This window comes from Anoplolepis gracilipes, chromosome 15 (assembly GCF_047496725.1).
Source record: "Anoplolepis gracilipes chromosome 15, ASM4749672v1, whole genome shotgun sequence".
In the NCBI taxonomy this organism is placed as follows: Eukaryota; Metazoa; Arthropoda; class Insecta; order Hymenoptera; family Formicidae; genus Anoplolepis; species Anoplolepis gracilipes.
The window spans coordinates 4,647,273-4,672,849 of NC_132984.1; the positions used below are offsets into that span (position 1 = coordinate 4,647,273).

Genomic DNA, 25,577 nt, shown 5'->3' on the forward strand with positions numbered 1-25,577 from the left:
TGCGATGTTAGAGAAATTGAGGAAGTAATTAACGCCGGCGTCCGATTTTTCGCGCGGTCACGTTAACTTATACGGAATGAGACACGCGAATTTTTCTTTTTTTTTCTTTTTCTTTTACAGGTCAAAGGGCTCATTTCGACGTCATCCACGACGTGCTCGAGCACACCACCAGCGGTATCACACAATAAAAATGGCCCTGGTGGAAAGTCTCCAGTCGCTCTTTCCGCGGAGCTCCGGACAGCTACACACGAGTGGCAAGCCGTGTTCCTGGCGCGACACTTCATCTCCCGTCCTTTCTTCCCTCACGTACGAAACGATGAAAGCTCGCCCGGGATCTGACCCGTTCTAATTCGAGCTAACTCGGCAGCCAGAGCCAGTTTTCTTCTGTATGTACCTCCAAGTGAAGACTAATCGAAGGACGAGTGGCTGCTCTCGAGGTCAACCTCCCTCCCGCGAACGGCGGTCTCGATATTTGCTCCGAGGGGCTGAAGAGCGTTTCCATCGTGTTTTTTTTTTTTTTTTCTTTTCCTTTCAGCCGTTTGCATTCGCTTCGCGCATACTGATAATTTAATTCCGATAAACGGGAACGAAAAGTTTTTGAGCATTTTGCTAATTATTAACGTCCGGAGTAGGCAAATCAGATGAATTGAATCGGAAATACGATGAGAATCACAAGTTTCGAAGGGCTCGATAGTTGGAGATACTGTCTCATTAAAGTTAATAATCGATGGATCTATTTTTCTCCTCATTTTAATTCTCAATTTTTCACTTCAGCTACTTTACAAGAAATGATATAACGTCAGAAACTTGGAAATTTGATGTGATAATAAAATTCAACGGTAATTCAGATAATTATCTTTGCTTCTTTATCATTCACAGAAATATTACTTTAGATATTATTTACGTAGATAGAATTTAAGGCAAGTTTTAATAATTCTATTTATTATAATTTCTGTGATAAGTTTAAACGGTTATTTATTTATATTAGATATATATCGCGTAATGTCTACTATAAAATTATATAAATGTCACGTTACTCACCGATTTCCAAGTATTTTTGATGCACTGGATCGTACTGTTCCCAGGACAAACTGCGAAATCGACTCTTTTCTCTACTAGCTGGCAAAAGAGTGTCGTTTCTTCCATGATGATCAATAATATTCGGATTTCTGTAAAATCACAAGAATTTTTTATTAGCATCTCTACTCTAGATATATAATATATTCAAATAAATATTGTCATAATAATAACGTCTAAAATATCTTTAGGATCAAGTATTTGTTTATGTACTATAATAAATGTAAATAAAATATTTATTACATTTTATCGTATTTATATTTCTTTTAATTTATTATATGAAAAGAGAGAAAACTTTCTTATAAAATATTGATATCAAAATAAAAATACAATTTCTCTCATGGGAAATTTTATTAATACCACAGTTACCTTTAATTATAATATAACATTATATCTTAAATCTCTTTCTAAAATTAAACAGAAAATAATATAAGGTTAAAGTTAAGTGACGTTGGTGAAAACATTTAATTAATAATAAGTCGTTTCACATCAAAATTATCTAGATATAAAGCTAAGATTAGACATATAAAATTTTATCCCAGATAAGATAAAAATGATTTATTTGAAGTTTATCTAGATGGCAGATGAAATTATAAAGCATCTTATTTAAATAATTTTAAGATAACGTTGCTTAAAAAAATAATTAAAGAAAAAATGAAAACAAAATTATTATATGTAATCGTTGTATATGTATAATTATTATAATTAAGTAGAACTCAGCATTTAATTAATGCTTAATGATTTTTTAATATTGAATTGGATCTTATCTTTAATTTATCGTTGGATCTATTACAAATGTAAGAGCCAAACATATTAAAGAATTATAAAGCGTCTCTAAATAGCTGAGTTATAATAGATACATCCATTAATAATCCATCTTAAATAATTTAACGTTTTTCCATTCTGTAATAAAGCTGATAGATAATATATCCTATTATTGTCTAGATAAAGATGAGATAAGGTAATTGTCTCATCTAAATGATTAGATCTAAATAACTTTATTGTAGATAGCAGAAAACATAGCTCTCTGCGAAATCTTATTTCCTTATAAAATTAAATTATTAATTTTTTTCTTATAATATTGGTTTTAGATCGAGAAAAAAAAATACTGTCAAAAGTATTTTTTCGCGTCAATCAGAGACAGAGGGGGCGGAGGAATACATTTATTCGCTAAAAATCGAGAGGGCAAATTTCAGTCTGAGGTGAAGGTGGAGGTGAATTCGAATCACGAGTATCGCATAATTCAGTATCGATGTGGCACATGCAAAGTTTGCTAGTTTCCGAACTTGAGCATTCCCGGTTGGTAGCCGAGGTAAGACTTGCGGGTCGTCCCTACCGCGGTTTCTGGGGCTATAACAGGTTCCGTGAGAGAGCGTCCACGGTGGTGCATTTTGCCCGGAAAACGGAAGTAGCGCAAGGGCTGATCCCTCGTTTGCATTAACGGCAAACGGCAATGGACCCTCTTTGAGCAAGTACGTAGAAGAGGTATACATATATGTATATGTATGTAACGCAGGCGACTTTGTTCTCGTCGCTTGTTGTAAGTTGTTGCAAAATCGAGAAGGGTGCAATTTCCTATTTTCTTTACACCCTCTCCGTCAATTAGTCGAACTGTCAAATTATATAACCTTCGCTCAATAAAAACTGCACGCAATGTTTGTAAAATGTATTCGAAATATTTATAATAAATATATTTATAATATATTAATTACATTATATATTAATATATATAAATATATTATAAATATCAAAATATTCAAAATAACGAATCATTATCAAAATATTTCATAAGTATTTTTGGAATCTTAAATTAAATCATAAATATTCTAGCATGTTTAAAGAAGTATTTGCAAAATATTACTACAAATGCTTATATATTTTTTTACTTATTATAAATATTATGAAATATTTAATCTATATTTTAATAATACGTCGAATACAGTTTTTGTAATTTTTTTTCTCTAAATACATATAAAACATGCGTGTAAGATATTTACAAAATATTGCCAAAAAATAAATAGTAAAGTAATATTTATGAATATTTATGATAAATATATATCGTGTGTTATATCTGCGAAATAAGTTTGACTTTATATATGTCCTCTTTAAGAGTGGATGGCTACAAAAAAAAAATTATCATTTTCCAATTTAATGACGATAATGGCTACTGTATGGCAGGATATTTGCGTGGAATAGTAAAGCGCATTAATTCTGTAAATTATAGATTTACGAGCGCGAGGGGATAAATACCAAAATCGTGGATCTTCGATATCGCGATATTCGAGGGCGTATCGTTTGATTGGTCAAATTACACGGATAATTATGAGCAAAGTTGCTCGTACGCCAGAGGTAAATCATGGGAATGCAGGCGCTTTTCTCGCTCACGAGAATGGAAATTCGCGTCGTATGAAATAAGGTTGTTATTTTAGTTATAGCAATATCATCCGTCACACACGTGCGCGAGCTCTCACTTGAAAAAGCATTTTATTTCAACGAAAAACAAACCGTTGCCGAATTCCTGCCGTATATTAAAAGCAACTGAAAATTTTATGGATATAGCTGTTCTCTCTCGTGTCTCGCAAACGAGTCGATATTTTTACGGTACATACTTGAATTTTTATTGGTAAAAACAGCGATCCCTCAGATAGCCTGATTTATACTGCAAACTAAATGTGTCGCGCTACAATTATGTTTTATATTTTTATTTTATTTTTTATTTTATATAGGCTTAATATTATTTATTTTATATAGGCGTATTAAAAAAAAAAATAAATAATCTTTATTTGTTACTCTTTCGGTTATGCTCTTCATTTGTATCTTAATTTTTATTTTTAATTACTTTAGCTTTTTCAAGTAATTCGTAAGCGATATGTTTTATACTTAGACATATTTCTCTCGTTTAATAGCAAAAGGACTTTGGTACGCTTTGGAAATTTAGTTATCAACGTTTATTTTATCAGCAAATTGCGATACATCAGTAATACGATCTATTTTATAATCGCAACGATATATGTATTTATCAATATACAGGAACGAATGAATAATTATTATTCATTTGTGGTCAGCAATAAACAAATTGATTATTAATTCATTTGCATAATTTATGTGTATAATCACGGTTATGAAGTAATATTAGTGACGTGTTATATGGAGAGAGAAAACGGATGATTAATATAATTGTCCAGGAATAAGAGAGCGTTTGTCATAAAATACATATTTTGATATGTCACAGGTTCCTTCGATATGACAGCTAAACTTTCCTCCCTACGAATGTAAAGACGCGCATTTTTTTTTCCCCCCTCCGGAGATTACACTGTTCTTACGACGCGGCAAATGGAAGGAAAGGGACTATATCTCGATGAAGAAATCGCTGTCTGTCCAATTAATGATAGCAACTGTGAATCAGCCGAGCGAAAATCTCTCTCTCGAGTATTCGCAGAGCGAATGTACTACGGGTTTTCTTCCGCGAGTCCGGGAGATGAGATACTTCTTTTCCCAGTACGATTAAGACCAATTATTTATTATATAGGTTTCCGTTCTCATTACGTCTGCAAAGCGAAACCGTCACAAACGAGATTTCAAATCACTTACGATAATAAAGGACTAATAAAAGCCATCATATTTAACGATGCGTAATTAATTAAACGTTCCGGAAATCAATCTGGAATCTTTCCGGTTCTGTCATTCTTGTCGTTTCTCTCTATCGAGATTTAAAGGTCTCGAACTATATTTAAACTAAACTATTGAACCGTGAATGTCATTGTGTTATTTTGTAAAACGAAAATTGAGCTTGTATAGAGTTGTACGAGATTCAAAAGAGCAATACCCATAAAAATATTGATTTTGATTTTGGAAAATTTAATTTGACTTTCAGTTCATTTATTTTGAACAAAAACCTCGTCTTTTTTATTGTTTTGTCGATTTTATTAATAATTTTTATCTAATGTTAATCAATTGTTTAAAATAATCTTTTTTTAATCTTTATAATATAATAATTATTACTATTTGTCATTCGTTAAAACACAATATTTATAAAGTTTTGTGTAGTTAAATAATTGTGTTAATTAATTCCAAATTTATTAATATAAACATGTTTTTATTTGCTAAATAAATTTGTTTAAATTTATAATACCTATAATAACTTTTTTCTTTCATCTTTAAAAATATTTTAAGCTTCTTTTAAAAATCAATAATCTTGACAACTAATTAAAAATCTTATCTTAACAAGACAAAATAATATCAAGACCGGTACCTCGTAGTATCTCGTGGAATGCTACATTTGCAAGAAAATTGATACAAAATTGAGAGAGTTGTAAATTGAAAGAAAATCATTTAGAACAACGCATCTCTTTGACACAATGTGTCGGAGAGAATAAAAAGGTGATGCGAGATGGAAAATTTGTTTCATTGATCGCTCTTTGCGTTGCGGATGCTCCGTGTGTGATGACGTGTTTGCAATCGTCTGCCGCGAATGCGCTCGTGATGAAATATGCCGAGACGGTCGGATAACGTACAACTATATATGTAGATTGCGCAACAACGGAGATAACAATAATCTATAATGCACAACCCCTCGCGCGGAGAGAGAGAGAGAGCGCGCGCGTTGCATCTCGCGTTGCCACGTAGCTTGTGTGTGACGAGACATTATAAACCGCCCCGATAATAAATGCTCCGAGCGATTCTCTCACGTGTGACGTGTGCATCGCAATTCAAAACTTTCAAAACAATTTGTTTCTAAATATAAAATTAAGAAAAAAAGTTGTAAAGCAAATATTGATTATATATACGTATTAAAATTGCGCCTTTTAATCTCGAGACATTTAATTTCAATTTTATTTTGGCCTCTCTTTTTCTCACAATCGAGCAAGTTTTCCAAAACATACAGTGACATTTTTAAAGAAATTTGCACGTTAATTAAAAACAGAAAATGTCTATTTAACGAAAATGTAAATATAAATATAAATTTTCTAATCAAAAGAGAGAGAGAGAGAGAAATTTGACGCAGTCAAGTTTTATATACTCAATTATACTCGTATACCTGAATATGTTTGAATTGAAGTAAATATATGCATCGCGCTTTCAATTTACATGATCGAGAACTATTATTTTTCATTGCAAAACAATTCTTGACGAAAAATATTACGACGTTGCTGTCGCTCTTCGTTTTTTCTTGTTTCAAGTCACGATGATTTATGACGTTATAGTCTATACAGAGTTTGCTATCCTGCTCGTATAAATTCAATGAATTATGTAATGCCGTTTCTCTGAAAATGCATCGTCGACGATACATAAATTATGAGCCGCGACCATTGTACCGGCGCATAAAATATGCGCGGTATCACTGACACATTACTGTGTAAAAGGATCTCTATCAGTTAATATATCATTATAAATTTAATTAAATTATCTTCGAAGTGCGCGTTTAACATTCAACTCGCGAGTTAGCAATAAATTGCTGATTAATCCAATCTAATCCTCCTCAATGCAAGATATATAGAACGCGAAATTTTTCAAATATATCATATTTTTGTATTTTTTATCTCCAAAAAAAATTTGAAAGTAAAGTACAATTAATTTGACAATCTCTCATGTTTTACAAAAAAAAAAAAAGAAGAAAAAATTGATATGCAAACTTTTTCTTTCGGCAAATCGTCTAATCTCCTTCACACAACACGTGCGAAAAATATATACATATATAATAAATAAATAATAGCTTAATTATACACACTTTTCCTTGAAAGGAAGAGATTGAACTTTGAATCTTTATTAGAGGACTGGCTCTTTTTATTTAAGTCTATAAGTAGCTCGTTACTTTTATCGTACATCTGTTGGCGAGCTGTTCCGTTTGAATGATGAAAGACGCCAGACACAACAGCTGGTTATGCCGATCAAGTCAATTACGAGCATCGTATGGTCATGTATGGACCTATAGACAATCTCCGCTTGGGAGATCGATCACTAATGGGCGCGACTGCCAGTTAGCATGCATCATCGGCGATTTAAGTGAAACCAGCTCCGATCAATGGCACTCCCTCCCTCTCTCTCTCTCTCTCTCTCTCTGTCTATCAATTTAAAGCTCGATTTCGCTTTAATCCCCTTACGTAAAGTCGCTTGGAAAAATGCCGACTAACATCGGGGATCTATGCTAGCCCAGTGGACCTTGATGTCACACCTGGCCGAGCCGACATTCACCACAAGCTCTCTGACCTGTCTGTGTGTAAGTTATAACGCGTACAGTGTAAAATGGAGGCACAAAACACACGTGCGGAAAAGAATGTTGAATAAAATATGAAAAGAGAGACGCGGCAAATATAAAAATAATATATTTCTTGATGGAAAAATCCAAATGGCGATATGGTAACCTAAAGGGCACGTTTCTTTAGAAATAAACAATTTGTAGATGTATTATTTTTCAATTAATTAGAATTATTTTGAAGAAAGATGTTAATTAAAAAAGACACTTAAATATCATATTATTATTAATTAGTGTGTCCTCGATTGTTTATACTTTACCGTTTTAAAGGCCGCACGTTACGTGGTGATGAAAAGTTTCTACAAGTAATTTTATTAGTGATTATTACTTTTGCGTTATTTTGTATCATTTTGCGTTTTGTAGTTACATCAGCGTTATTAATGTAATACCTCCCGTTATAAAGCTGCATTAAGTGTGTAATTTTAGCGCGTATTCGATTTTTCAAACTTTATACTTTTTAAAAAATCACACGTTATACGATAATAAAGCTCTCTATCCGTAATTGACCTGTTATTAGAAATTTGATCAGTAATTATTATTTTTGCATTACCCCTTGTAGTTATATCAGCGAATGCGTGTTATACTACCAATATAATATCTCCTGATATTACACATAAAGCTATATTAATGTTATTTAGCGATTACTTCCTGTTAACGTTCCCGAGTTAATGCGGATGCTCGCCGGGGATTTATAATCAAATAATGAAAATTTCGTTTCGGTCCGTATTCGGCATAATGAAATTTCACTGCGAAATCATTTCTCTGATATTATACCCGCAGACTTTTCTCTGAAACGAATTCAAACTACCTGGTACACGCCATCGTAGAGAGAACGCACATGCGACATCCGCATAATTGCAAAAGGCGGTACGTCACTATTGTATCGCGCGCGCGCGCGCAAATGCCCTCTCTCTCTCTCTCTCTTTCTCGTTCCCTCCTTCCATAAGTCGTTAACACATTCTTGGTCGCGGAGCTGCAGAATTTCCTGCTGATACCTGCGAAAAAGCTTCATATTCGAGCTTAATACCCCTTTTAGAATGTACGACGTGACGATACGGAAAAAGGCGGAAAGTGAAGTAGCCTCCATTCCGTACATCTTCATATAGAATAGAGAGAAAGAGAGAGAGAGAGAGAGAGAGAGAGAGAGATAGAGAAAGAGAGAGGTGTATTTTTCTTCGAAGTTAATTTTAATTTTTTTCCCTTTTTCTCCGCCAACTTACAATTAGACTTAATTAAAATGTATCTGAAATTTTCTGATAAGTAACGTCTGTGTTTAAATTATTGTTAAAACTTTCTTCTTTTTTCTAATTATGCTTTAATACTCACTTTAAATATTATTTTAATATAATAGAATATTAATACATAGGTATTATTATAATATTATAAGGCTTTTTATATAATAATTACTTAAAGAAATAAATAATATTGAGAATTAACGAAGCAGGTTATAAATATATTCTTTCGAGAATTTCCCCTTTTGAGAAAGCAAATATAAATTTGCAGCAGTGACAGGAGACAAATTGAGATGGAACGAGAATGAAACTTTATTCGTCGTGATTTCGAGTCGAGTTGTTGAAGAAAAAAAAAGAAAAAAAAGAAAAGAAAAAAAAAAGGGCAAATTAACCATCGTCATCATCGCGATCGAGCTGTCCTTTTTCATAGAAAGTTCAAGTTTGACACGATTGCACTCTTTCTTTCTCCCTCTCTCTCTCTTTCTCTCGTTCTTTCTGCCTTTAATTGGATCTCCCACGTGAAATTAATGAATGTCGACGCGACTTTGAAGCCGAATCTCGTTCCCAAAAGAACGTTGCGTGCCGTCGAGCGTCCCCTTCACCCTCTCTTCCCGCCGCCCAAACAGCCCGACCTCCGCTTACACACCCCCGTTGTTTCGCCCTTCTTCCGCCAGCGCACAATAATTATGGCAGTCGTGTGCATCGCGCTCGCCGTGTCACCTCATCCTTCTCCGCACCACCCTCTTTTACCCCTCTCCGCTCTTCTCTCTTGCCTCGAGTTCCGGAACATAGGGGCTGGCTCGTGGTCGGCGGAAGATAGGTGGTGGTAAGAGGGTGGTGGGTTTTAGTCCGGGAGAATATTAAAGTTTGCTCATTAACCGCTGATGCATTGCCCTGTCGGCTCACCCTTTCCATTCCCCTCGTCCTTTCCTCCCTCTCCTAACCCTCCGTCCTCCCCTTCCCCGGCACCCTTCTTCCCGACCGTCGTTCCTGTCTTCTTCTCGCGTTCTCGTTACGACGATACGAAAGTAGTCTCGTATTAACGCGGATAAAAAATGTACCGTTCGGTACAGCCATCCTGCCCCCTCCCTCCCTGCCACCCTGCCTTTGCCCATTATTAATCATCATCTCGGCTTCGAGACGTGCCCCGTGCGCGAACATGGATACAGAGTGGGAGATCGTGATCTTGAGTAAGGGAGATTTATTGCGAGCGGAGAGGCGGGTACAGAGTTGCACGCACGATGTTACTTTTCCTTCCAATTATTACGCGCGATCGAACAATGAAATTTAATTTTTAAAACACGCATCAGAGTGTCTAATCTAGGTTTGTAAAAAAAATCCCCTGATCCCGCGCAGGTATTTCTGTTGAAAATTCCAGGCAAAAGGAATACTTTAAAGATTTTTTTTAACGCAGTTTTCCGAAAAGTTTCCATTCGGATAAAAATTTTTCACTTTTATAACATTTTCATTTTCGCTAAAAATTAAAATAAAGTATATGCATATTTAATATTTTGTTAAGATATTGAGGTATATATATATATATATATATATATATATATATATATATATATATATATATATATAATTTACAATAAAAGCAAAATTATGGAAGAGAAAATTTTTTTTTTTTTCAAATTCCCCGAGTTCCAATAAAATTCCATGAGAATTCCCTGTGATTTTTTCAGGTGCAAAAAAACTTGCTGACAGATTTTCCATGGTTTTCATACACGCGCAGTTATTAAAGAAATCGAAATAATTGAATCAGATCAATTTTTCAACATTAGAATTCTCTTGCCATTTCGTGTGTGAAATTGCATCTTTCATCTTCGCTTTCGATCGAATGGTTTAATTATTAAAATTAATTAAAATACATTTTCAATTCGTATCTTTCTTTGCTCTGCGATACTTAAAACGAGCATTCAATGAATTCTGCGGCAGGACGGTGTACCGTGGCTCAAAGAGCCGACGCTCATCACTCTTCATCGTTCCCTTTGTCATCGAGAGACAGAAATGAAAGCCGTTGCTGTGGTAACCATTTTAACGTGTCTCCGAAACCACTAATAGCAATTTACCCAACGTGCATATCCACGTAGTGCGTAATTAAGCTCTATCTCTTCCCACGCCCCTTGGAGCCATCCCCCCTCCCTCCCTCATCCCTTACGCGAGCGAGACACGAGCTGGTTTTGCGGTTGCGAAACGCTCGCGCGCGCGCGCAAGGGAGGAGAGGAGAGGAGACGAGAGAGCATTAGCGGCATCATGGACCATGCTCTCTCCCCGGAATGCCGTACCGTGTCGTTATAACACTCTTCCTTCCTCGGAGGAACCACAATGCTTCCTGCGAATTTCCAAATCCATCTGGATTACAGCCTCGAGCGACGCTTCATGGCGGAATTCATGAGTCAGAGCAGGCTCATCGACAAAAGGGAGGCGTCGGGGATGTGATAGATATAAAGGAAATAAGAGGTATTTTGCAAACGTATACGGGAGGCACTATAACTCAATTATATTCATCTGACAAAGGGGATCTGATTATATTCGAATTGTCGCGAAGGAGATTGTTCGACTATTCTCTTTGTATAGGATGAGTCAAAGAAATCTGACGCTTTTCAAATTAAAATTGAAAAATGAAATGTAACTTTAATATATTTATTTCTCGTCAGATAACAATAGGATATAGAATGCCATTTGAGTATATTGCTTGATCCTAATTATTTTTAAAAATTAAAAGAAAAATTTTGAATGTTTAAGTTGTTTCATTTTTTTTTTTTTTAATTTTATTTTGAAAATCGTCAGGTTCCTTGGACTCACCCTATATAATAATCGAGATTCCCTGCTTTCTCTCTTTTCTCTCGAAAAATGTTATATCATCCGGAAATCACATGTAAAACATGTAATGCTCTCTCTCTCTTTTTTTTAATAAAAATATGTTTGATTTTGTTCGTTATGATTGGTCATGCGTTCATTTAAACAGAGCCAATGTAAAAGTTACAAAATTTAACAACTGTCGAGTATCCAAGAATTTTATATTTTATGAGATCCAGACAATCTAAGTAACTAGGAATATTAAACATCCCGTTTCATTTAATATTAAAACTGAAGGAATGGATATATTTTTCTTGCTGCTTTTTACTCGACAAAAAATACGTCTACTTAAAAGTTTGATCAAGTTTCCAGCAATAATTTTTACCTACATGTTATTTTCAACATCCACGTACCATTGTTTCCCCATCGCAAGCTTCTCGCACAAAAGTGATTGTTACCATTCTTGTTTTGGTAAGCCTTGTTAACGAGTATTCGGTGTAATTAGCACTTTGTTCATTCGTTTAAACTGTGAGTCGGAAAACGAGAAACGTGCCGCGAAATAACAGCAACTTTTAAGGAACCACCAATCCGATGAAGCGAGCGTTGAATCAAGGTTAAAAGTTTCCGGCGAACCTGGCGTGCAAACGTTGTAAATAACAACGTTTAGAGATCCCGGGATTCTCGTTAATAGTAGAGCCCAAAGTTTGTCCCGATCAATTATTTGCAATCTAAATAACATGCTCGCAGAGCGCATCATAAGTTGTGCAACGTTATTGTTCTTGGTTTCGCGTGCATCAGCAACTGCGAAATCTTCAATTTCAATTCCTGCATCAATACTGACTCAGATAACGCACGATATTTATAATAAATATACGTAAATATTTTTACTATTTATTTTTTTGAAATATTGTATAAATATTTTACATATATATTTTATACACGTTAAGAGAAAACAATTATAAAAACTGTATTTGATATATTATTTAAATATAGATAGAATATTTTATATAATATTTTAAGGTAAAAAATAGATATTTGCAGTAATATTTTATAAATATTTCTCAAATTTTTGGTGGAATGTTTAGATATAAATTTTTATGATCCGTTCAATCTAAGATTAAAAAAATATTTATAAAATGTTCAAATAATTATTATCAATATTTTGGATACATTTTATATAAATATTGTGTGCTGTCTGGAAAGTGCCATAAAAACATTTAAGTGCTCACGTGCACGAAAGATGTCTGAGATTTAAAATGTTAGAAATGTCACAGTGTTTTTGACATTTTCTGCAATTTTAAGAGTAGAGTGATCAGAATCGATAAAGTCTACTTTATAGATTTATTTTATTTCTTTATCTTTTATTTTATTTGACTTTAGCAACCACGAGGTCTCTTAATATGCACTCAAATATCCTGATTTCCTTACTGATTGATTAATTAAAAATCTAAATAGAATATATAAACGATAAAATGCTCAGAAAAATTGACCGCGCCTCGCACGAAATACAGATTAGCATATATATTGCAAATAATGGACAACGCTTTTAAATCGTTTTAAATTGGAATTGTGTGCGAGATTTTGTAGTTTCTTTCGTCTCGCGTTATATTCTGACTCTGGCGCCAGTCAATCTTTCGCCGTTTATCGATTCGACTTTCTCGTCTCTTGCCACTCTGTGTTCCCCGCGTTCGTTATTCCATTATTTCTTCTTTTTTTCTTTTTTTTTTTTTACCGTCTATCCATTATGCATACTGAGGAAGAGATAGAGAAGAAGAGAGGAAAGACTGCCTAACCACCGAGCTTACCTGTTACAACGCAAGCTTTCAATTCTCAAAGAGATGGCGACAAGGAACTTCGATCTACGCTCAACCACAAAAAAGAAATACAATAAAGCATATTAGTTTATCCTAATAGATTAAACATATTAGCTTCTTCTAAAAAATTTTTATATTTTATCTGAGGAAAATTTCCTCTCCTGAAATTTAATAAATAAATAAAATATCGACTTTAGAGGAACTAATTGTGATATTGAATTTTTGAAGTCTTTTATCTCGAGTGTTCAGAGTTAATAAAAAAAAAAAAAAATAATAATAATAATATGTAAAGATGTAGATAATTTATTTGTAGATTTTAGATTTTACGTGGAAAAAATTTTGTTACTTGAAAATTGAACAAATCGAATTTATAAAAATAAAACTAATTGTGTTATTGAATTTTTGAGGTGTTTAAAGCTAATAAAAAATAATTAAATTAATTTTTTTGAAAACTTTATAAATTTCTTGATAATTTTCTTCTACAAAGACTTAAAATGACATTATCTAGATTTTTAAATTTTGCTAGTATACAAATATAAATCTTTTGTAATCTGTTCGATTTATTATAAAATTATTTATGAAATATTTTGATAAATATATGAAATATCGAAATAATTATTATAAATATTTCGTATAAATTTTATAAATATTGTATGCTGTCTGGAAAGTGCCGTAGACATGTTTTAGTGCGCACATGAAAGATGTGTAAGATTTGAAATGTTAGAGACGCCGCAGTGTTTTTGACATTTTTACAATGTTAAAAATAATATAATACACAATCGATAAAATCTATTTTTATAGATATTTATTATTTGGAGATTTTATACCTTCTTCTTGAGAAAAATCTCGTTACCTGAAAATTTAATAAATAAATAAATAAATCAAATCAAATTTATAAAAATCAAACTAATTGTGATATTGAATTTTTGATATCTTTCATTTCGAATTTTTATATAAAGCTAATAAAAGAATCGTCAATCTTTTGAAAACTAATTGTAAATAAATTTTTTTTATAATTTTCTTCCATAAAGTGCAAGTACACAAATTACACAAGAATAATCCTCAACTCTTTTCCCAAATTTATTATTGCCTGACCTGAATAAAAAAAGGAGGGGAGGCTTTTTCACGTATTACGTATCATATAGGGATGAGTGTAGCTCATACACGCGTCATCCACTTTCCCTCTGTCTCGATTAGATCGTACATGGCAGTGAGCGAGTTGGTTAGTTTTGCATTTATGAATCTTGAGTTCTCTCTTTCTTGGGTGCTCAGGGGGATTAGAATGCATGAATGTTCCGCTACGGCGGCTTTAGCCATAGACCAGAGGGCATTAAGGGCAGCTTCGACGGCGCGTTACCGCGTATGTCTGCATTATGTGGAGTTTACCCGCGGATTACGACAGTAAAGTACGTCGGTGGCGCCGTAGTTTAGGGGTAAACGAGGGTGGCTAAAGGCGAGTGGGTTACGGAGGGGGAGGGGGGGGAGTGGCGAGCCAATGTTTGCGATCGCCGCATTCGCGGTTATTGGACAGTCGTACTGTTTAGTCCTCGACGATTATGCTAAATTATTGTTTACACATTCCCGCATCGTACTCATCTATTTGCTATGGGCTATGCAGGCCGATAGTCGCGAATGTGTTACACTATGTGTTTTAGTTGTAACCCAGAAGAAGTATATCCCGGGATATATGTATTGTAATTAATTTGCACACGCCGTACTCTATTGCTTCATTAATTAATCCCTTGCACTTTCGCGTCTCCTATGCATCTGGGTTTCTTTCCACGACTCTAGGTATGACGTCAGCTGGAGAAAGGAAAACATATTATTGATGATGATAAAAAAAAAAAAAAAAAAACAAAAAATTAAATAAAATCAGCTGAGCAAAATATGTAAATGTTTTTTAATTTTTGTATATCGCGAGACTGACTGTATCGATGCGTTAATTATTGGCTTTCGGCAGCGGCGATTAAACCTCAAAGTCATTGCGAAAGATAGATATCGGTTCGCAGGATGCGCGAGTTCAGGTGAACAGAAGGGATAATCCTGCGGAGTTAGTGTCAGTCAAGCCTGAATTACGATGTGTGATGGTACGGACGGCTCTATTTGTTGTAAAATTATGATAAACTGCGCTTCGCTGCCCGATAATAATAAATACGTGATCGATGGCAGCCGTTATTTCCGAACCGCGCTATTATTACATGACAGGATATTATCCGAAAATATTAAACCAATAAACATGCGTACCAATTGTTGTAACTAGCTCGCGTGCAATCAGATCAAATATTTTCAAGTTTTCTCGCACCTATTAATATAAATATAATTTTCTTAAGCAATGTAAGAATAATAAAGTTAAAAATTACAAGGTTTAATTAAAAGTATCAAGAGTAATAATAAAAAATTGTAAAAGGTTTATAATTTAGGAAGACAACTGTAGAATGTAAGATATTAGTTTAAAAAGAAATAGATTCAAGCCTGAAAGTTTGATAAAAATTCAACGATTTGAGAATCTTTATCGGTCTTTTTTTTCTTTTTTTCTTTTTTTAGATCGTATATCGCACGCAAACGTAATTTCTTGTTTAAAAAAAAAATAATCGCGCGGATAATCAACGCAATTGACTCGGCCATCTAATGGCTTCAGACATTATACGTCCGACACTAATTGCGAAGTGCGAAATATCGATTGCAGTTTACGCAGCTGTTATGGACAGGTAGTACTGGCATCGAAATCTATCGGATCATCCGTCGGAGTAGATTTACGGCATTTAATCACTCGAGTTTAATCGCGATTACCGCACAGGATTACGTCACATAGGATTACGCATCGAATTATACGGATGTGTCGTGAGTGTTCTTTTTTTAGTGTCAGTTCAACGTGGCGTTTGACTGGCGTTAAAGCAAACACAGCGGCGTGTAACGGGCAAGAAAGGGGCAGGGGATTGAGCTAATTTGAATTATGTTTTTTTTTCTTTTTTTTTTTTTTCCCACGAGTCCGACAGAAAAATTTGTCAGTCACGTGGAGTGCAATTTTGACATTTTATATTGCGCTGTTGGATTATAAAAATCATCTGTCGCGAGAGTTTGTTTGCAGCCGCCGTTTTAATCACCGAAATGTTGGCTGGGCTAATAAAATGCACAATCAATCCTTATTTCATATCGTTATTAGTCCAACTTTTCCCAATCGCGACGACTCGCGCGTTGATTAATAGATAACTCAATTTCGCTCAATTTATAATTAACGATGCGTTTTTGCCGTGATAATTATTATCGCGGAAAGTTGCGAGAATGTAATATGTAAACTAAGTAAAAGCGTACGTTCGTTTTGCAATTTTGCCGGGTTACGTGTGTATGTGGTTAAATTCCTAAGAGAGAGAGAGAGAGAGAGAGGGACTCGATATATTTACGACACACACACATATACGTACGCACACATTATCACAGGGCTCCCTGTAGAATCTGACGACATGGCGGATAGAGCAATCGTTTTGCTATTGTGTGTGTCAGGCAACTCCTCACCAATAATGGAAATGGAGAGGGCATTCGAGTAGAGATTGCGCTCGGTGGGTAGATTGGTCTGACATCGTACAAAGCTCTGTAAAGAGACAACGCGGGACCTCTATACAGATTGCTATCCCGCTTTTTTTGCCTCTCTCTCTCTCTCTCTCTCTCTCTCTCTCTCTCTTTCTCTTTCTCTCTGAGACCCGAGATCCGACGTCTTTTCAAAGCGCGACGTCTTGATCTCGCGAAGAAGGATGCTCTGTCCTTGACTGACTCGAGTCTGTGGCAAAAAGTCTCGTGGAAACTCACAAATTGTTCAAAGTTCTGGATCTTGAAAGTTCTAGAGCTTTTGATGAATTAGGAAAGAGAAAATTCTGCGGAAATCAAAAGTCGCATGTAAAATATAGACTTTTCGAGAATCATTAGGTTCTAAAAATCATCAGACATATAATTTTTCGTGAGACTAATTCAAGTCTTTCTCAGATTTTTCGAACTTTGAGTAGCCAGATAAATGGATCATTTATTGCGTTTGATATTTTAATCTCTCGAGAGTATAAAGTCAGTTTTTCCTCGATCCACACGTAATAATAAATAACTTTATCGTTTCGGAAAATGCGATTTCGCGAAAATATAATATATCGCGGTGACGTTCGGTAAACTAACAACGTTTGCAATCAGTTCTTTCTTGTTGGACAAGACGTTTCTCTATCAGTTTGTTTGAAAGTGTTTTCCTTTCAGAAACCCACCGGGGAGACATTTTGTTCCTCGTGTCTCGAAACGCAAGGTGCCCGACGACGAAAATGTCAAACTTTATACGAAATCTGAAAGCCCCTTCTTCTCGTCAAGGAACCCGTTCAGGGATTATCGATATAACAAAAGTTCGACAGTCTAGAGTCTTTCGTAGTTAAGTCACGTGGTGATTGAAAAAATAAAACAACTTTTTTTTTTTTTACTTTTTTCAGACATGCAGTTTTTTTTCAAACAAGTTTTAAGATAAATATTAATTCTCAAGCTAACAACAACATTAAATATTGAAAAATAAAAAAGAAATGGATGTGTGTTTCTAAAAGAATTTGTAAATAATTAAAATAATTTTAATAATAAACACAGATAACGTTTAGAAATTTTTGTAGATAAAATAAAGAAATGTTCAATTGCAAAAATATCAAGCAATATAAGTAATCACTTGCATTATATCTTGAGGATTCTTTTTGATCACGTGACATTGGAGCGGATAGTGCGAATCATTTCGTCAACACATTTCCCGCCGACGCCCGACGCGGATTCGCTTTTTTTGTATACATGCACGTACATCCGGCGCCATCGTCCCACCGACCGATAAAACGCGCGATGGGACGGAGCGGAAACGGGCTTTTAACGTTTATTCTGGATCACATTTGTGTCCGCGCGCGGCTCATCGGCCGAAATGAGCATTTGAGCGATGATTTATAATCCGGGTCGACGCGCGGGCGAAATCACCGGCTTGTTTTCATTGCTTTCGCACATTTTTTTTTCAACCCGCGGAGGACCAACCCCGTCGTTATTCAACGTTTTTAGTAGCGCGAGCGGGAGGGGGTGACAGGCGGGACGTTTGGCTGTTTCGTGGTTCACTTATGTGCGCTTAATCGCCGCGGGTCTTGTTACAAAAATACAATTGCATTCCTTTTTGTTCAATTAAAATATGAACAATAGAACAATTGCTTTCTGTGCCTGAAAAAAGGCAGATAATCGAGAAAAAAATTACATTAGAATTATTAAGTATTATTTCTTTCACAGAAAATACGTAATATTTGTAAAACATATATATGAAATGTTATAATAATTATTTGAATATTTTATAATATTTATAAAAATATTTCATAAACTTTTTTGTAATCTTAGATTAAAGATTATGAAGATCTATCATAAATATCTCAGCAAATATTTGTGAAATATTTATAAAATATTATTAAAAATGTTCTATTTATATTTTAATATGTCAAATACAATTTTTATGATTTTTTTTCTGTCAATATATGTCAATATATATAAAATAAATATAAAATATTTATAAAATTATATTTAAAAAAAAATAATCAGCAAAAATATTTCTGAATATTTATCATAAAATATCGTGCGCCGTGTCTGGATTAAATGAAATCGGTGTATTATCATTGACAACAGCGGTTTCAATTATAAATATCGCACTGCAAACAGTAAAAAGCTCTCTTGCAGAAGAACCAGTTAGTGGCTGATTTTTTAGTAAAATTTTACTGCTATAAAATCAGTGAAATATATGAAATGGGAAAGCAAATTGTGTTTTACCGATCTTCAAACGTGACATTTTCACTTTTTCTATTTAATCAAACAGATTAATTAATATAAATTCAAGTAAAAATGGAAAAGTAGAAAATAATTTAAATAACGCACGATATCGTTTCTCACACAAATTGTTGTCGTTATACGTCAAGAGCGTTTCCACGGATTCCGCGACATCCGTCTTCCCCGACGACTTATACGTATCCTCCCCCGACTAACTACCAACTAAACTGCAAACTCTGAGACGTCACGTATCAACCAATCGGATCGGTCGACGGTGTCAACGCGTCTCCACCACCGGCACATGTATAATACAATGCGAGTAATTTTGAGGTACGAGCCGAGACACACGGTCACGTACACACACAGGAATTACGTGAGACAAACTACGTTGCTCTGTGCGTGATCGCGCACAGGATGTACCCGCGCATGTTGACGTCTATAACGGGAATGTCCCGGCAAGGTGTTATGCCACTGGCATAACCGAGAATTCCGAATCAATACGTTGGAATTCCGACAATCAATGTCAGGCCGGGCGTTAACGTAACGAGACTCGAGGAAGGGCTCTCCCTCCCTCACGTTACCTTCAAAGGATTATACGATTAGCGTCCTCCAACTTTCACGGAACACCCTTATGGTAACTCTATTTAGTAGTACAGAGAAAACGTTTCACTAAACATTGTCTCGTTAGTAAAACTGTCATCATGATATGTGCGATGCTGCCGAAAACTTTTTTTTTTATTTACCAGATTATATTTTTTTTATAATATATTCACACAATATTAGTTACTATTCAATTATATTCAATATAAGATTTCTTATGACATATTTAATATTATTATTTATACTGATGGATCATTTTTTCTAACAACGTCAATTTCTCGAAAACAAATAATCATAAAATAATATATTTAAGTAAATTATTTTTCAAATTTATTATCTTATAGTCTTTATTTAGAATGTTCAAGGAAGGTATATATAATACATTTTTTTCAGACTTTTTAAAACACTTTTTACATATTACTAAACTTATCGAAAATCCGCTGATCCACCTGTATAATTAGAAGGTATCAAAAATAACACGGAAATATTTATCTTTCTCTTTTGAAAAAAGATGTAGATTTCTTTAAAGAAAAATAGTATTACGCAAGGAAAAATTCTGCCCGCTCTTCCACAGAAACCAAATTTTAAGGGTTAATATTATTTCTCTTATAATATATTTATTATTATTTACTATTTCATTATACTTAATATAATATCTTTTTGTATTTTTAATTCGAGGTAAATATAATCTGCATATTTTCTTTTGCCTCGGATTAATATTAAAAACCATTTTAAATAATCGTACAAAAAACTCAAAGAAAATACGCCTCGCATGACACTTGTTAGTCGTGCCTGGTATAAAAGCGCGCGAGCAAATTTCCGATAAAAATCTTCACCGCGTGCTCTATAGCGGTAGAATGTTCCCTGTACACACACACACACACACACATATATATATATATAGAACGGCGTCTGCCTGTTTCCGAACACTCGCCACGTGCGTGTCGATACACATTGTCCCGGGATCCGCCCTCCCGTCCGCCAGGGTTAAACCACGTGTGTGTGAGGTGCGGGGGAGGTCTACCGCGAAACTACAAAGTTATTGGCGACATATGCGAAAGTTCGTTTAACCCCTTCGTCCCTTCCGATGAATATGCAAGAGGGGGCGCCGAAACGAGCCGACGATGTTCCCGATGCTGTCGTCGTTGCTCCAACCGGACGTGAAATACGCTTCGCCGATGCATTCGGGCGAAAAGGGGGAATCGATATTCCGGGTCTTTTGCGTGCGAATCGGGTCTAGTTCGGGATGTGATATACGCCGAGTACACGTTACTGCGAAACGATCCTACTTTATTGGCGTTGGTCAGTGTTTACTCGATGCAAGAAACGCTCCGCAACAAATATATATGTCATTATTTGATTTTCTCGGTAATGGTAATCCCCCTAGCTTGTGTAATTAATTATTTACATTGCGTAAATTGATTTAATAAATTGGCTCTTATTTTTTTTAGATGTTAAAGTGTATTGTATAATTATTTGAATTGATCGACAAAATTTGAATAAGCATCCTGTATAGTAATGTTTGTTCAAATCTTGTGAAAAAATTCCTTGAAATTTCCCTGATCTCTTAGATAATTTTGTTGAAAATTCCGGATAAAGAAAACATTTTCAAGATTTTTTAGCTGCAATTTTCTAAAATATATTTCTTATTGTATGCGTTTTCTAATACCTTTCACTCATACGAGGGTAAAATAAAGCCATTCAAGTTTCATTTTCTGTAAAAGTAAACTTGAAACTCTCAGGAAATTTTTTATACTTGGAGAAATCAAATAATTTTATTGTTACTCACGGAATTAAAAAAAAATTATTACTCATTATTATTCAATTATTATAAATATACTCTTTATTTTAATCTTCAGCGATAAAAAAATTATAAAAGTTAAAAATGTTTATCTTAAAACGAAAGATTCAGTTTTTACCAATAATTTATAAATCTAGTATTGAAACTTAAATTAAGGCTTTGTGTTTTTCCTTTATATAAGTATTAAAAAACATGTACGGTAAAAAAAATTTATTCTAGAAAATTGTGCTAAAAAAATCATTAAAATATTCTTTTCCTCTGGAATTTTGAATAAAAATTCCTGGAAGATTAGAGAATTTTCAGCAAATTTTTTTACAAGATTTAAGTAGACCCCTTGTAATAAATTTCTTAAACTCTTACCACAGTATAAAAAAACCTTTTCTGAAACATATTAAAATTGGAATAAAAATTTTAGAAAATATAATTTTAGCTGCTTTGATGGTCTGCGATTTTATTAAAAAGAAAAATAACAAGAAAAACTGTTTAGCCTGAAAGTCAGTTGGAAGAGAGAGAAAGAGAGAGAAAAGATCAACGATATTATGTACAATCTCTAAGTATTATTTTTATTCCAGGGAAAGAGCGTAATCCTGTTTCCTCGGGAAAGAATGTTCGCGCCAGAGACACGTACCATTTCCTTTGGTCTCCAAATAGACGCAACGACTCTCTCAAATAAGGATGCGAGGCCTTTTCGAGAATTTTTACTGTGCAAAATATTTCTCACACCTTCATCGATATTCCATTCGCGGCCTCGAGGGTCACGTACACGCACGCCATACGCGGGTAAATACACGAGAGCTGGCTCGATACGATGGCGTCGCTGTATAATAACTATATTTTGAGGCGTTCCCCTGTGCGCAGGACAACTTGTCCCCAGTATAATGCCGCGAGTTTTCCTGAATAATCCTAAACAAGCCCCTTTTTCCGGAAATAACCTGCTCCGATTCTCCTCCAAATTCTTGAAAGATTTATCCCGCTAGAAGCCCGAAAAATATAATATATACACTACGCAAAAAAGTTAAAAGGCCACTTTCTTCCATACAAAGAAAGGCCAATTTTCAAGTAGTTGCAACTTCCTTAAAAATAATCGGAATAAGATCGATAGAAAAGCGTTTCTCAAAGCTTAAAGTTTCTAGTTTTAGAAGCTTTAAATAAATTTCTATTCTTTCTATTCGTTACAAAATTACATTGTAAGAAAGCAACGTCCGTCGATTGAACACATTTTTCAAAAGTTTGTCCAAGAGAGAATACCGAATTAAAATAAAATCCCAGCACGATTTTATTAACTGGGTGTTAAAGAGCAGAGTTTTAGCTTTAATTTCTTTTAACGAATGTTTTATGATTTTTTTTCGCTGAGATATTATTAAAGCAAAATCGAGCTATTGACTTTGAACGCTTATAACTTGTAAAAAAATGACCGTACAATTAATTTAAGTTTTTGAACTATACAGAAAAAAAACTTAACACTTTGGCCTTTTGTACGAGAGAGTAGGAATGCTTTTTACTTGTAAATGTTGTAGAGTTCATGAAAATTTTAGCCTTTTTTAACTTTCATTGATTTAAATGAAAAAAGAGCAATTTTCACTTGATTTTTAAATAACAATTACGTCTTAAAAATGAATAATGATATAAAGAACGATAGAAGCATTTTATAGTACTAACTTTTCTCTTTAAATTGCTTTTTTAATGATTATTGTACGACCATTTTTTCCCTAGTTATAAGCGTTTAAAGTCAATTGCTCGATTTTGCTTTAATACTGAATTTATCGGCGAAAAAAAATCATAGGACATTCGTTAAAAAAAGAAATTAAAGCTAAAACTCTACTTTTTAACATCCAATTACTGAAATTGTGCTAGGATGTTTTTCTAATTCGGTATTCTTGGACAAACTTTTGAAAAATGTGTTCAATCGACGGACGTCGCTTTCTTACAATGCAATTTTGTAACGAATAGAAAGAATTGAAATTTATTTAAAGATTCTAAAACTAGAAACTTTAAGCTTTGAAACGCTTTTCTATTGATTTTATTCCAATTATTTTTAAGAAAGTTGCAACTACTTGAAAATTGACCTTTCTTCATATGGAAGAAAGTGGCTCTTTAATTTTTTTGCATAGTGTATTTCGAGATTTTTATTCTTGCAATTTTACAGAGCTCTTTAAATCTTTAATATTTTATGTTTATCCAATACTCTTGTAACATTAAAAGATTTATAAATTTTATAAATTTTACATTTTGGATAATTTAATAATTGACGTAGAAAATTTATGCAAATTATATCCTGAAAAATCTTTAGTGTGTTTCTGAAACTTGAAATGTATAATATTGAAATTTAGAAAAATGCTGCATCTTAAATTTTGAATCTAGAGATGATGGAAATTTACTAGAAAATTTACTTTGTTAAAGTGTAATTTCTAAAACTTTAAAAAAATATAACAAAAACTTTGGATTATCGTTTATTAAAAATTACTTACATCTTTATATTGTAAAAATTTTCAAACTTCTAAGGCACACATAAAAAAAGTTTTACAGGATATCGTCGACAATTTCAAAGCACAAAGACTTCAAAGTTCACAAGCACATTAAAACTTTAATTCAAAACTCAACAAACACTAATTTTCATGGAGCATAAGTTTGTAAAGCATTTGTTTCGGTTTTCTCTAATTTATTTATCGATCCCTTGTTGCAATAAACAGCTCAGAAATGCGAAACACGTTTATTTTGCAGTAACAAATGGTCAATAAAAATGGAATTTCGGCAAACAAACGCGCTATTGATCGCGAACTCGAGGGAATTTATGTTTGTACTTATGAATATTTCATGTGTATTTTTTAAATATTTACTGGCGTGGCTTTTTCACGTTATTACTAATAGGCACCATACGCCATACGCGTGTGCGTACACGCGTGTTTGTCAGAGTGAAATATTTGTGGGTTCTGATATTGCGCAAAAATATAATACTGAAATCGTCATAAACAAAATATTTTGAACGCGCGATAGCATTTCTTTTCAGTTTTAATTTTTTAACCCTCTATTCAGCTTTTCCTTCATTTTTAATTAAAATAAATTTATTATATACATATATGTATATAATGTATCGTTTAATTATATAATAATATTCCATTAACTTTCTCTCTCTTTAAAGTATTAAATGTACCAACATTTAGCGAGAGATCGTCAAGACATTTATGATGCTTAGCTACGTACAAGAGCTTATTAAACAAGATGAGTACATAAAAAGCTTAACATGTACAGGGTAGTCTATTATAAATGTACATACCTATACATAATAAATTTTCTCTCTCCCTTCTTTATATTACACATTTTGCTATTATAGTCAAATTTCGAAGATATTAGTCGCACGTTTCACGTAAAATAATATCTTCAATTTCTGCTCTCCTTGTCATAATACTAGGGATAAGATTCGAAAAATGATTGAAAAATTCCGATTAGCGTGCTCGAAAATATTTTAACTCTATAATGTCGCTTTTCCTCTCATCCCTACGATCGCCCCTTACGCGTCCCCCGTCTCCTCCCTTTCCGGGCTTTTCGTGCGGCTCATGAATATGGAAAATTAGACGCTTTTTTTTCGACCGCAAATTGATTCCGCAAGTGGTGCGTGCAGAGTGCGACTGTCAAACCGAAGGGTGAATTTCAAAAAATGCAATTCGCCCAAGTGGAAATTAAAATTCGCTTTTATGGAGAGAATATAAGTTACGGGAGAGAGAGAGAGAGAGAGAGAGAGAAAAAAAAAACGTTTTGCGTCAAAGTTGCTATTCACGAATGTCCTTTGCATTATTAAAAATCTTCAAATTTACCGTGTCTTTGTTTCTAAACTTTAATCCAAGTTCCATCAATATTGAGAATTGAACATCGTATAACCCACTTACCCGGTTTTCACAAAGTTGGCGAAATACTGCATGATACTTTCCGAAAGTGCCATTTCCAGTCTCGTGTAGTTTTTCGGAAAATGGCCAAATCCCTCCACCCACAACGGCGCCCCGAAGACGAATGGAAGTTCTTCGCCGTGCACGGAGCCCATCTTCTGTAAACAAAGCAAAAGAGCAGGGAGTTAAGTTTACTTTTGCATATATTTTATTCATTGTATAATAATTAAAAAGAATAATTTAACTTTTAAAATTATTATTGGTAAAATAAAATATTTTTATTATATATATTTATCAAAGTTAATTTTATTAATTATCACT

General features: G+C 33.9%; 1 protein-coding gene across 3 annotated transcripts in view; it reads right to left on the reverse strand.

The window, feature by feature from the left end:
• Nlg-4 (neuroligin 4) overlaps nt 1-25,577 on the reverse strand; it is a 263,720-nt gene that overhangs the window by 43,343 nt on the left and 194,800 nt on the right. For all 3 annotated transcript variants that reach the window (XM_072907336.1, XM_072907338.1, XM_072907337.1), the window contains 2 exons: nt 25,260-25,414; nt 1,042-1,169 (listed from right to left, as the gene is read on the reverse strand). In XM_072907336.1, the coding sequence (XP_072763437.1) occupies nt 1,042-1,169; nt 25,260-25,414 (283 nt within the window). The remainder of the gene's footprint in view (nt 1-1,041; nt 1,170-25,259; nt 25,415-25,577) is intronic.